Source organism: Sturnira hondurensis, unplaced genomic scaffold (genome assembly GCF_014824575.4).
Source record: "Sturnira hondurensis isolate 20B ecotype Veracruz unplaced genomic scaffold, ASM1482457v3 Scaffold0007406, whole genome shotgun sequence".
Lineage (NCBI taxonomy): Eukaryota > Metazoa > Chordata > Mammalia > Chiroptera > Phyllostomidae > Sturnira > Sturnira hondurensis.
Window position 1 is genome coordinate 12920308 of NW_028080037.1, and position 12894 is coordinate 12933201.

Genomic DNA, 12894 nt, shown 5'->3' on the forward strand with positions numbered 1-12894 from the left:
GTGTCCTCTCCGTGTTTGAAGAAATGTTGATTTGGCCTTTGGGAAGCCATTTTTCTTCTTAAGTTTGTTTTCAAAATGTGAGCACCCAGCCCTGGGCATCCGCTGTCGGCATCTGGCCCCGTGGCGCCTACCTGTGCTGAGGGCCTACTGTGTGTGTGCCAGGAGGCAGGTGTCACGATCTCCAGTTGTGAGATGAGGCCACTCAGGCAAGAGGAGGCCAAGTGCATGTCCGAGACCAGGAGGTGTTGGAGCCCGGTTCTGTGGCGTCCTCTGCAGGTGCCTTTGAGAGGGGACCTAGGGTTCTGAGCTAGACTTCCCTGTGGCCCTCTGGTGCCGTCCTCTTGGGGAATCAAGGCCCAGAGTGGGCGGAACACTGCCTGGGGATCCCCGGTGGTTGGTGGCATAGCCTGGCAGGCCTCGAACCCAGGTCTGGGCCCGCCCCCCTCTCCCCTCCGCTGGGCCAGGTGGGCTGCCAGGGACCCTCTGAGGCTGCCCGGACCTGCTGGTCTCTGAAGCTGTCGTTATGGCTGAGCCCTCGTCAACACTGAGGGTGGTGGGGGTCCCCGAGGCCTCCTGGGGAGCCTTCTGCTCACTGTGGTCAGCAGGGGTTCAGGCTGCCCCGAGTCTGAGCAAGCGAAGTGGAGAGGAGGAATAAAGAACGTGGGGTAAGACCTTTGGTCCCGTGACCCCATCTTCTGCACCCACAGTCTAGCCTCGGTGTGAGGAACGGGGTGGGGGTTGGGGGGCACAGAGGGGTAGAGTAGCCTGGTGGGTAGGAGCACAGGCTTTGGACTCGGCCAGACCTGGGTTCGAGTCATGACTCTGTGCGTAGTGGCAGCTGTGTGATGTGGGCCAGTGGCTTTGTCATCTGAGTCTCTCTTTCCTGGTCTATACAATGGCATCCTGGCTTCTACTTTCTTGGCTACCACAGGTCCAAGAGGTGGCAGGCGCACAGTAGGCCCTCAGCAGTGAGGACTACTTCAGTTTCTTATCATAGTTAGTGCGAAGCCCAAATAAAATCCCCTGGGACTGGGGGACCTGCTCTTTTATTCATTGTCTCCCTGGCACCTGCACAATGCCTGATGCCAGTTGTGCCATAGTAGGTGCTCAATTAAATGCCATAGTAGGTGCTCAATTAAATGCTTGTTGAATTCAGAGGGGAGGGGCCGAGGAAAGGCCTTCTCCTTCTGCCAATTTTTATTACCCACGCGGAGATCCTTAAAATCCTTGGGGTGTTGCTGAGGCGACAGTTCAGCCGAGGACCACGAGCTCGCCGCTCAGAGGTAAGTCCCTGAGAGGGCATCACACAGCCCCACCCTGCTTTCATTGCTGCGCCCCAACACCATCTTCCTCTTTGGCTAATTGGTCCCAAAATGTGGAAATGCAGCTGCTGTGGTGGAAAGACACGTGTTGACCAACCCCTGGCAAGGCGACCAGACTGACATCCCCAGGGACGCCCCTCTCCTTCCCTGGATGCTGGAGGAGGCGGTGGCAGCGTCTGGGGCCCACTGTCCCCAGAGCCAGTGGGCTGTCCCTTGGGAAGAATTAGGCGGAGCCCTCAGCCCAGCCCCTGTCCATCTGAGAGGTGGCCGGGCCCCCAGCTCTGTCAGGTCCCCAGCTCCCCGCAGAGGGGCTGTGGTTACAGGCCGGCCTCGCCACGCCAGGCAGGCCACACAGCCAGCTGTCCCCAGCGTGGGGACTGCCACTTCCCACCTGAGCTCACAGCACAGCCTGATGAAGAAAGGAGATGAGTCCCTGGTTGTTTCTGGACTGTTTTTGTCTCCAGGTTATTCCCCCCCCCCCTGAAGGTTAACTAAGGGCATCTTAGGCCACTAAAATAACCATTTGAATAAGAATNGGCCACACAGCCAGCTGTCCCCAGCGTGGGGACTGCCACTTCCCACCTGAGCTCACAGCACAGCCTGATGAAGAAAGGAGATGAGTCCCTGGTTGTTTCTGGACTGTTTTTGTCTCCAGGTTATTTTTCCCCCCCGAAGGTTAACTAAGGGCATCTTAGGCCACTAAAATAACCATTTGAATAAGAATGTGATAAATATACAAAAGGAAGTAGTCTCGAGCTTGGTTTATAAATAATCTGGAATGGACTTGCAAGATCAAGTCACTTCTGGGGGAGTCATTTTTTGTTTTTGCTGTTTTTTCCCATATCAGAATTCATTCCCCCGTTGCCCTGGAAACAAGCCTAGGGAGAGGAATGTGCGGAGTTGTGGGACTGAGGTTCAAGCCTCAGCGGTTCCTTCATTTCACCCGGTAGGCATGGCAATGCCTGCTGAACGCCGCATGCTGGGAATCGAGGGTGAACGGGGCATGTTCCTGCCACCCGTTGGCCCAGAGTCCAGTGGGGGCCTGATGGGTAAATCAGGGCTCAGCGCAGTGTGCCAGTGATGCATTGGGGGGCGACGAAGCAGGGTGGGGCGACCCTCCATGGGCATGAAGAATCAGGGCGGGCTTCTTGGAGGAGGGCGTACCTGAGCTGAGCTGTGCAGGACCACAGACAGCAGCCAGGTGAGGAAGGGCACAGTGGTGTCCGAGCCAGAGGGGAGACCATGCGTGGAGGGCTGAACAAGAGGCACAGCAGTTTGTCCAGTTTGGCTGGGTGGAGAGAAGCTGGGGGAATAGGTGGGACATGAGGCCAGAGACCCAGTGAGGCCCAGTTCGTAACTCCCATGGGAAATCAGAGGGAGCCCACCACAGGTTTCCCGTGGGCGCTGAGCCAGACACCCACCAGGGCCTGTTCCTACAGTGAAGTGGAAAGGTAGCCCAGTTGCTCTGCTGGCTGCCCCAGTTCCGACCATCTGGGACCTTGCGGTTCGAACACTGAGATGATAGGAGTTAGAACAGAATAATCCCCATCCCTCGTGGCTGCCATTTGTTGGGTGTTGACCATGTGCTGGGCAAGAGTGGTCTTAGCTGCTTCTTTACCTCAGCCTTTTGATGGGGGGGGGGCAGGGGTTCTGATCTCTTTGTGATGAAACCATGGCTTGGGGTCTAAGGGACCCTGGCCTTGGAGGGAGACCCTGAGCCACCAGTCGGCCCTCCAAAAGCGTTGCTCCATCCAAGGGGGAGAGAAAACAGCTTTAAGCTGGGTCCATGAGTCAGCCCTTCCCGATGTGCTCCCAGGAATTCGTTTTCAGGCCCCTGGCAAGAAAGGAAACGGGTTGATTTACAACCAGACAAGTCCTTCTGCAGGTGTTTTCTTACCCCAGGAGGTCTGGGGACAACCCGGAGAAGTACATAGAATAGTCACCAGCCTCATGCAGGGGCATGGGGCAGAATTGACCCTTCTAAGGGCTCTGAGGTGTGGGTAGAGTCTGGCTTGTGCCCTGGAAGGGGGAGGGCTTGGGAACCACGTAGGCCTGGGTTCAAGTTCCAGAGCCCCACTTGCCAGCTCAGGGACCTTGAGCAAGTCCTGTCGGCTCTTTAAACATCTCTTCGCCTCTGCGTGTCATGGGGAGAACTAATAACAGGACTCACCCCACAGGGTTGTTGAAACGGTTAAATGAGGTGAGACGTGTGGGTAACCAGTTCCTGGCACATAGTAAGTCCTCAATGAATAGTTGTTATTATTTTTACCACACCACCTTCCTCATAACATAATGTTAGTGTATTTCTAGGCCCAGGATGCGCAGTCCTGCAGTGTCGACTATCAGGGGAAGCGGGATGTGAAGAGGGCCATGTGAGTGAGAGTGAGAAAGGCTGTTTGGGGCGGGGGCGGTCCAGTACAGATGGCAGACGGGGAAAGGCGGCCTTAGGCCGGGATACAGCCCGTGCAGAAGCAGAGGCAAGACCGAACATGGCCCTGCCCCCTGGCCTTTGCACGGGCTGTTCGAGGTGAGCCCTCTTGGAGCACTCCTAAGCATCCTCCCAAACCCCACCCAGATACCCCCTTCCCATCCCAGGTCCTCAGCAAACGATCAGTGTCCCTCTGCTCTTCTCTCCCCGGCTTCCCTCTTTCTTGGTTGGGTTTTGCCTCCCCTCTTGCGTTCCCATAGCTTGTTACTGACTTGTCCATCCCAGCACTTGGCATGCCTGTCGCAATTATTTGTTCTATTCCAGTGTTTTCTTCTATTTGAACAGGAATCCTCTAGCATGCTTGTTTTTATCGGGTATTTTGCAGAAAAGGGTAGCCCCGGGTTCGAAGTGGCCCATTGGGACACCCTTCCTACTTAATGGCTGAGGATCAGAGAGCAACTCCGAGCCCCTCAGGGACAATGGACCCCCGCAGGGCCAGACAGAGCTCACACAAAGAAACACACAGGGAACGTTTGTTGAATGAATGAGTGACCAACGTTCTGATTTTGGTAACTGCACAGGCCTGTCTGGAAATGGTGCTCCCTGGGCCCCGCCTCACACTGTGGACCAAATTCCCGCTGGTTTCCTGGATCTCAGCAGCTCCTCCAGCCTTTTTTGGATTAATTATGTAAGGAGATGGCTTTCTTTCCTTTTTGATGCCCAGCAACCTCCCAGGAGTTTCCTGGAGAGAACAGAAGAGTTTGCAGAAAAAGTTCCCTGGAGGAGAGAGTGCCTGCACTGGCCCAGTTTTCGGAGAGGGGCGCTTTTTATAGTCACACTCTTGGAGCACTTTGTACCGAACGGGAGGCTGGAGGGGACGAGCAAGCAATCTGGCCTCTCTTGGCTCCCTCCTGCACCCCTCTCCCTGCTGGTGGGAGGCAGCGGAGCTGTGTGACGTTGCCTGCCACACGGGCTTCTCTGTTCTTGCAGACCCTTGTCTTCTGTCCCACTGATTTGGTGAGGGCCAGAGCACCCTCTGTCCTGTCGAAGGTATGAGGCGGGGGGTGGGGGGAGCAAACTCCACCACCTAATAGCTGCGTGCATTGGACTGGTCATTGAGGGGTGCCTCAGTTTCCCCATTTGTATAGTGGGGGTAGTAATCCCAGTATCAACTTTGTTTCAGCGTTGAGAGGAGCAGATGATGTAATAGTAGCTGCAATAACAGAGCGTGGCAGACAGTAAGTGCTACTGAAGGCGTCAAGGACAGCAATGAGTTGGATGACTTCATCTCTGAAAATCAGAGAGGTCAAGTAATTTGCCCAGGGTCACACAGCTAATAAGAGCTGGAGGCAGGTCTCCAAGCCCTGAATCAGGATACCATATTGACTTAGCAAATCCAGGGCTGGGACTAAGATGAGGTGACTGAGGCGTTCACCTAGGACGCAGACTTTAAAGGGGCACCCAACAAATATCAGTAATCAAGGTAAAGAATATTGTGATGCAGTATTTAAAAAAAATGAAAATGAATGCCCAAATCCATGATGATCGACGTTGTAAATAAAGACAGGATTGGTATGACTGATTTCCCCTTTTGCCTCTGATGTCATTATAGCTCAGCGCTGTGCCCAGCAAGCCTCTTTGTGTTGGACAATTCGATTCTGACTAATTTTTTGGGAAAAAAATGCACACACACACACACACACACACACACGAGTGTGTTGAATATCCTCGTAACAAAGTGTCTGCATAGTTCATTCTCATTTCCAAAGGCGGGTTACAGGATGTGGGACTGGGCCATAAGCTTCAGGGTCTAATCGCAGGCATGTCCTCCCACCCCCAGCATTTTATTATGAAAATTTTCAAAATACAGAAAGATCGTGCAGGGAACACACATACACCTACCAGCTAGATTCTGTAATTACTGACCTTTGCTATCGGTTATTTATAGAAATCTAGCCATCTATTCATTCTTTAGTATACCTTGTTTTTCCTTTCTGCGTTTCAAAGTAAGTTAGAGATGTCAGCACACTTTAGTCTGTATGTCACTAACTGGCACACCATTATTTTTAAGACCTTGGATCTGGGGTGTTAAATTCCCTTCAGGAAATGTATGCTGACTTCCATTTCCATCTGCTGTGGACATAATGTGTCTCTTTCACCACAACCTGGCCAATACCAGGTTTTATCATTTTAAAGATATTTTACCGACTGCTGTGATCGAACGCTTTACCCTCCGAAGGTTCCCATCAGGTTGTTCCCGTTGTGTCTCAGTTATCTGTTCAAAAGCTATAATCTTTTCCAGCTCTTTAGTTATTCCTGGTGTGGGCAGGACTCAGCTCTTTCTCATTTGGAAGTTCCTATCCCACGGGGCGAGGGAGCAGGGCTATGATGTCACTAGTGGCCACAGGAGGCTGACTGTGTACACGCTGTGTGAGGAAAGTGACAAGCCTTGGGGTCCAGGAGGCCTGGGCACCTGGAGGCTGTGTGTGTAGGTGGTGGCCGGGGCCCTGCGGTTTCCTTATCTGTGTGATGGGCGGGGCGTCCTGACATGCAGGGCCTGCTGGCTGCTGCCCTGCCCTTTCTCCGAGGTTCTGCTCCAGCCCTTGGTGTCCGGATGGTCCAGGCACTGCCTGCCTCTGGGCACTCATGTCTCTTGTGATTTCTGTGGCTCAGGAGTTGGGGAGCAGCTTGGCTGGGTGGCTCTGACTCAGGGTGTCTCAGCAGGCTGCCTACCAGGGCCACGGTTGGAGGGTTGACCTGGGGTGCAGGGCTACCTCCAATGTGGTTCCCTCCCGTGGCTGGCTCGGGAGTGCTGTAGGTCAGCGGGGCCTCCGACTCCGTCCATGGGGTCTGTCCTTAGGGCTGTTTAGCGTCATCACTGCATGGTGCCTGGCTGCCCTCAGTGTGATCTCAAGGAGCAAGGTGGAGGCTGTGGCGCCTTTTATGTCCTAGCCAGAGATGTCACACACAGTCACTTCTGCCTCCTTCTTTTGGGAACACAGGCTAACGCCGTGGTAGCAGGGGACCACGCCAGGGTATCAATAACAGGGCAAGGATCACTGGGGGCATCTTGGAGGCTGCCTACCACACTGTGACCTTGGCAGATGACTTTGAATTTCTGGGCCTCAGTTTCTTCCTCTGTAAAATGGGTTCACACGCAGGTTCATGAGTTAATTCCTGGGAGCACTTGGGATGGCATCGGGGACTCACACTGTAGTAAATACCAGCCACCACTGGAGTGAGCTGGCCTGTGAGCCTCAACGGCAGGGACCGTTCTCCGTGTCTGCACCAGCACCTGGCCCCGAGGAGGCGCTCTCTGAGGGAGGGAGGGAGGGAAGCTGGGAAGGAAAGAGTGGTTGAATGAAAGGCCGCAAGGACAAGGAGTCTAGAGAAGAAAGAGACGTGTGTCATCTGATGCCTTCGCAGACACTCTCTCGAGTGGAGCCCTCTGTTCAGTGTCTAGGGAACAAATATTCGCTCAAGGCTGAGGTGACGCAGGTGGGGGAGAGCACCCCGATGCAGTGAGACTGATCTGGACTCCAGCGTTGGACTGTAAATATTTACTGAGCTCCAGCCCTGGTCTAGGTGCCCTCTCGGATCCAGAAAACAGTGGGAGGGAACTGCCTTTGTCCGTGCCCTGGTGGCAGGCACCCTTGCTGTGTGACCTTGGGCAAGTGAATCCACATCTCTGAGTCTGCGCTTCCCCATCTGCAACATGGGGGGCATCAGGAGAAAGCAGCAAGTGTGCCCTCCCCCGGCCCCCACTACTGCTGACCCTGCCTGACAGCCCTTGCTGGTCTCAGGTGCCGCTGTCACGTGCCTCCCCCCGCCGGACTTCAACTATTCCAGCTCCGTAAGGGTTAAAACCCAGGAGCTCATGTGACCCAGTGTAAACATGAATCATTCCCCTTGCTCCTGTGCTAAGAGCCTGCCCGCCCAGGATGGGGCAGATGCTGTGCCCCAGGGTTGCCATGGCAACCCCGCCTGTACTGAAATACAGCCCAGCCCAGTTCCTTCCTTGGGGGACCTCCAGGGCTGTTTCACCTGGCTCAGTGCTGCCTTCCAGGGAGGCAGGGAGAGAAGGCTGGGAAAACGAGGGGGAGAGAGAGATGGGGGGCGGAGAGAGAGAGGGGGAGGGAGAAACTGAGACACATGGAGAGGGAGGAGAGAGCCCGACAGAGAAACAGGCCACCAGAGGGAGACAGACTGACAGCTAGCCAGAGGTCCCAGGAAGCTGGCCCGTCACCCTAGAGGCAGCTTCTTAACTGTCCCAGCCTCCCGGGCCGCCAGACCCCAGACACACACGCACACATGCGCCCGAGTGCCTCGCGCCTGGCTGCATCTCCCCACGCCTGCAGTGAGGGCACAGGGCGGGCAGGCAGCCTGGCACGTGAAGTCACTGTCAGTCCCGTGGGACAGTGAGCGAGTTGAGACTTGGGGGGAAAATGGGGGCGGACGTCAGCTCCCTGGGCGTCTGCCTCCCTGAGGCCCCTCCTGCATTCCTGGGCAGTGAAGCCCCTCGATAAGACAGGGACTGATGTCATCCCGGGCTGCTCAGCCAGGGGACCCGGGGGCCCTGGTGGCTGCCTCCGGAAATGAGCTAGCTGCCTGCCGGCCTACAGGTTTGGAATTTCTGGCCAGAGAACAGAAAACCTGCATGGGTCAGGTGAGCGGGGCCCAGCTGTGGGCAGCTGGGCAGGGGGCAGCGGCAGCTAGTAGCCTGCCCACTGGGTCCTTCCAGTGCGCTCCTGGGAGGGGCCGCCTACCTGGGGGAAAGTGAGGACGAGGGTGCCCAGGGCCACCGTCTTCTCCTCCCCCCACCTCGAGGGACTGTCACGCCCTGGAGCCAGTGCTGCTGGTTCCTTCGAGCTCCTGGTCGCAGCCAACTCAGTGAGGTGATCACCAGGGACTGGATATTGGACCTCCCGTGTGTTGACTTTCCAGCGCGGGCAGGTGGACTCCCAGCCCTACCCTGAACTCTCTTCTAAACGAGATCCGTGGATGCAGCCAGCTGCCTTCTAGCTCGGCAATGTGGATTTGCTCTTGGTTTTGCTGAAGAGGGCTGCTGGCTTTTCTCTCCGAGCACGCCCCAAACTTCCAGGAGCGGCAAGTGGGAAGAGGGGGGGGCCCTGGCATTGCGAGTGCTTCTTCCCTGCACCTGCCGGCCCCATGGATTACCTGGGGGACAAACTCACCGTGGCCCAAACCCACATGACCCAGTGGATGGGCACCGTGAGGAGGTCCTTCCAGGATGCCCTCAACTTAGTGACTACCACGGTGAGCCACGAGCGGGCCAGTGGGGAGCCCACCAGCCGGACCCCCTTCAAGCGCACCTCATCCTTCCGACACCTCGCCTCCCGGAGTCGGGAATCTCTCCGCCGTTTCTCAGCACGCAGCCAGCAGAGGTTTTCTTCCCTGAGAAAAAGGCACCCGGATTCGGAGCCACCAGATTTTGTAAGCTTGTTTTTTTTTTTTTTTAAGTATTAAAACAGCAGTCAAAACTCCTCCCCTCCCACATTCCCCAGGCGGTGGGGGGGGGGGGGTCCCAGAGACCCAGCCAGGGAAGTTGCCTCTTCCAGAATGATTGTCCATCAAGCCCCGCCGTTTCCTGCTCCCCACACCTGGGAAGGAGGCATGTGGCCGCGATCCCCCAGCAGCGGAGTCACTCTGTGCCCCGCACTGGCGGGGAAATTATCAGGGATCCCCTGTCCGTGGGGATGGGCCAGCAAGGGAGTCGGCAGGAGTCGGCTGGCTCTGCCGGATGATTTATCTGAGTGCCGACAGCCTGGCTCCTGGCAAAAAACGCTCGTCTTCCCCTATTTTTAGGGAGGATTAGTTGACACCTGCTTCGTTTCCTCTCACCCTCCCAGGACGGCTGAGTGTCCCGTCGTGTGCATATTGAGTTGTGGGTTTTGTCGTCTTTCCATCACTCGAAGTCTCAAGGTTGCCTTTGATTACCTAAGGAGACCCCAGGGGGTGGGTGGGCTTGCCCACCAGCGCTGATCCTGGGCTTGGTGTGGGTCGGCCAGGACGGGGCCTTGGGCTGGGTCCCGGGGCTTTACCGTCTCTCGTTCTGACAGGCTTGATGGGGCTTGGCAGACAGGCTGAAATGACAGCTAATGATTAAAGACTTGGCCTGTGTCTTGCTGGGGGATGGTGTGGATGCCATCTCAAGGACTTTGCCCATGATTTGGAGAGGTGGGCCGGGAGGGGGAAAGCACCCGCCTGGGGTAGCACAGAAAGCGAGTGGCAAAGCCAGGGCTCCAGCCCCAGGCCGAGACCCCTACCCCTGGACTGTCTCTGGCATAAGGATTTCTCCAGGACTTCTGGAGAACTTCAGGGCAGCCCACATCAGTGACCAGGACTGACCTCGAAGAGAGGGGCTGGCATTGTCATACCTGACCGTGTCGGCCTGATTCTCAGCAGGCTGAGGACGGGCGAAGGGCCAAGCCGGCTCCTTCCCTGGGTCCGGCCTTGCAGCGAGTCCTGATGGTCCCAGCGAGTCCAGCGAGTCCCAGCATTTAGGGACGGAGCCCTGGCTACAGCAGGTTCCAGGCCGCCTGTCTGCGCCGTTGAAGTTGCAAATGTTCACACCTGCCCCCAAGGTGCAGGGGCTGACCTGGCACCCCCTTGGCTGGCTCGGAGAGGTGCAGTGAGTTTTGAGGGGCCACACAGCCACCAGAGCAGTCAGACGCAAACAGGTGTCTCATGAATGTGACATATCTCGCGAATCTGTGCTGCTTCGTGGCCCTGGACTGATCAGTGGGGCCTGAATGTATGAGACAGGTCCCCCCCCAACCCCTGGAAAGGGGCCTCTTTCTGCCCCTCCATCTCTGCCTCTGTGTGTGTGTGTCTCTTGGTCCCTCTCTGGTGTTGTGGTTAAGGGTGTGGGGGTGGGCAACATGCAGCCTTCCCACCCTGGGGCCGTGGGACCCTGGGCATCGGCCTCGCCTGTGTAACGTGTGGGTGCCACTGCACGGTGGGTGAAGTCAGTGCCACGCAGGCCACTGCTGCCTCTGCTCGCCGTCCTTACAGCGCCTCCGACGCAGTGAGCGCACACCAGCTTAACCTGGGCCTCAGGTCCCTGCCTCTCCAGCATGAGGTGTCCGCCGACTGTCCAGCACCAGCCGGCCCTGGGTGGAAAGCTCGAGTCCGACTCTACCACCCATGTCCATGCTGAAGAAACCTGACCCGTTCACAGGCCTTGGTTTTCTGCTCTGTCAGATGGGTAGAGCTCGGGGTCATGAGGTTGAAATGAATATCCCTCAGGGCGCGGAGCCCACGGCCTCTGCACAGATGCCTTCTCTGTTGGGTGCCGCGCTGTTCCGGCTCAGCGGGGTGAGGGCAGAGTGGGGACGGGAACACGTGCTCCGGTGCCCACCCTGGCCCTGCTACCTGCCAGCTGTGCAACCTCAGCTGGGTTTCTCCCGTCCCTGGGCCTCAGTGTGCTCATCTGTGAAATGGGGGCGCCATCATCTCCCGGTCGCATCCCCCATCACTGTCACTTTCAGGCAGTGAGGCGCCTGCCATCCTGTGACACCCTGCGGTATGTGCACCTTCATAGCCGGCGATCGTGACAACCAAACCTCTTCTCCCGAACCACTTTTTTCAGAGATTCCTGGTGAACTGGAAAATCCACACACATTCCTTTTACCTGGGAATTTCACTTTGAAATTTGTTTTATGGGAGGACATTTTTAGAGCCACAGACAATTACTTCGGAGTTTGGGGACGGTGGCAATACCCGCAGCTGGTGGCGAGAGGGGCAGGGCCTCTCTTTAAGGCTTGGACTCGTGTATGATTTATCTAAATAATCCGTCCAGCTCCAGATCCTGCCTGAGGCTCGTGTTTACCCAGAGCAGCGTACAAGAATCTGTGGCTTAAAGTAACCCTCAAAGGCGTGCCCTGAAATGTCTTCTAAAGCCAGCCTTGAAACAATTTGCTAATGGCCTACCTCTGCCTCCAAGAAAGAAAAGGGGGAATGAAGGAAACAGACCTCATTGTTTCTGAGCCACAAAGGCAGGAAGAGGCACGCTGTATGAGGCCCAGCAGACCTGGCGCACTCCATGTAGAAGCCAGACAGAACATTCCAGAACATTCCAGAAGCCAGGAGCAACAGCAATGCCACGGGAGGTTGAGGCTGAAATAACAGTGGGAAGCAGGGGTTTCCAGGGCTGAGGGTCGTCCTACAAAGATGGCTTTGGAATAAATAGGACAGGCTTGGGTTGGAGTCTCAGTGGCACCGTGTGCTGGCTGAGGGACCCCAGGCAAGTTAAATCACGAGTTTCCACCTCAGTGTCCTCATCTGTAAAGTGGGCCTTCACCTGGGACTTGTTGGTGGGTAGTCCAGTGGGTTGGAGCAAGAAAGAACCAGCACAGCTTGGCACCTGTTAAACACCTGACGTGCAGGAAGTGCTTAACGAGTGTACGTTTCACTTCCCTTTCAGGGTTGGGGGGATGGGTGCAGGCTCTGGATGAGTCCCACCTGCCTAGGTGACCGGACCTGTCCGCACACCCGCAGAGAGAGACGAGCCCGGCTGAGCCCTCATGGGGTTTGCTGGGTGCCGGGCCCGCCCTGAACACGAAGCGTGTTTAGTTGTATGTCTTCACTCATTCACTCGCCTTTTCGTCTCTCCGGGGTGGGCTGGGCACCAACCAGGGTGCTGGCACTGGGGAAGGGGCTGTGAACAGAAGGTACCACCCCTGCCTTTGCCAAGCTGCTTTTAGTGGGCGGATCACAAAAACACATCAGCACTGAGTGAGTAATATAAATACAAATAAATGTGAAAGTAACGTAGCAAGGGCTGGACTGAGACATCCACCTGTCGCTGTGTGTCAGTTTCTCAGCCTCACCATGTTGATGTCTGGGGTCAGAGAATTCTTTGAGGGTGGAGGAGCTATCTCCTGTATTGTAGGCTCACCCCTGGCCTCTCCCCACCAGATGCCAGTAGCACCCCCGAGGGACCACCAGAGATGTCTCCAGAGGGTCTCCTGGAGGAGCAAAGTCACCTCCTGCCGCCCGCCCCCACCCTGCCCAGTCGAGAACCACAGCTGTGTGTTTCTTGGTTGGGGGTTGATTATAGTGATGACTGTAGCTGGGGTGTTCTTCCCGCTGGTCTGAGCTGGGAGGAAGAGGAAGGACTCC

At 56.3% G+C, this 12894-nt stretch overlaps 1 protein-coding gene across 3 annotated transcripts in view; it reads left to right on the forward strand.

Moving 5' to 3' along the window:
* The window catches only part of KIAA1671 (KIAA1671 ortholog), a 169375-nt gene that overhangs the window by 102163 nt on the left and 54318 nt on the right, over positions 1–12894 (forward strand). The window contains exon 1 of one of the 3 annotated variants that reach the window (XM_037052367.1): positions 7909–9204. The exons of the other annotated variants lie outside the window; for them this stretch is intronic. Coding sequence (XP_036908262.1) covers positions 8920–9204 — 285 coding nt within the window. The 5' untranslated portion in view covers positions 7909–8919. Of the gene's footprint in view, positions 1–7908; positions 9205–12894 lie in introns of those variants that run through there. 3 annotated transcript variants of the gene reach the window in all.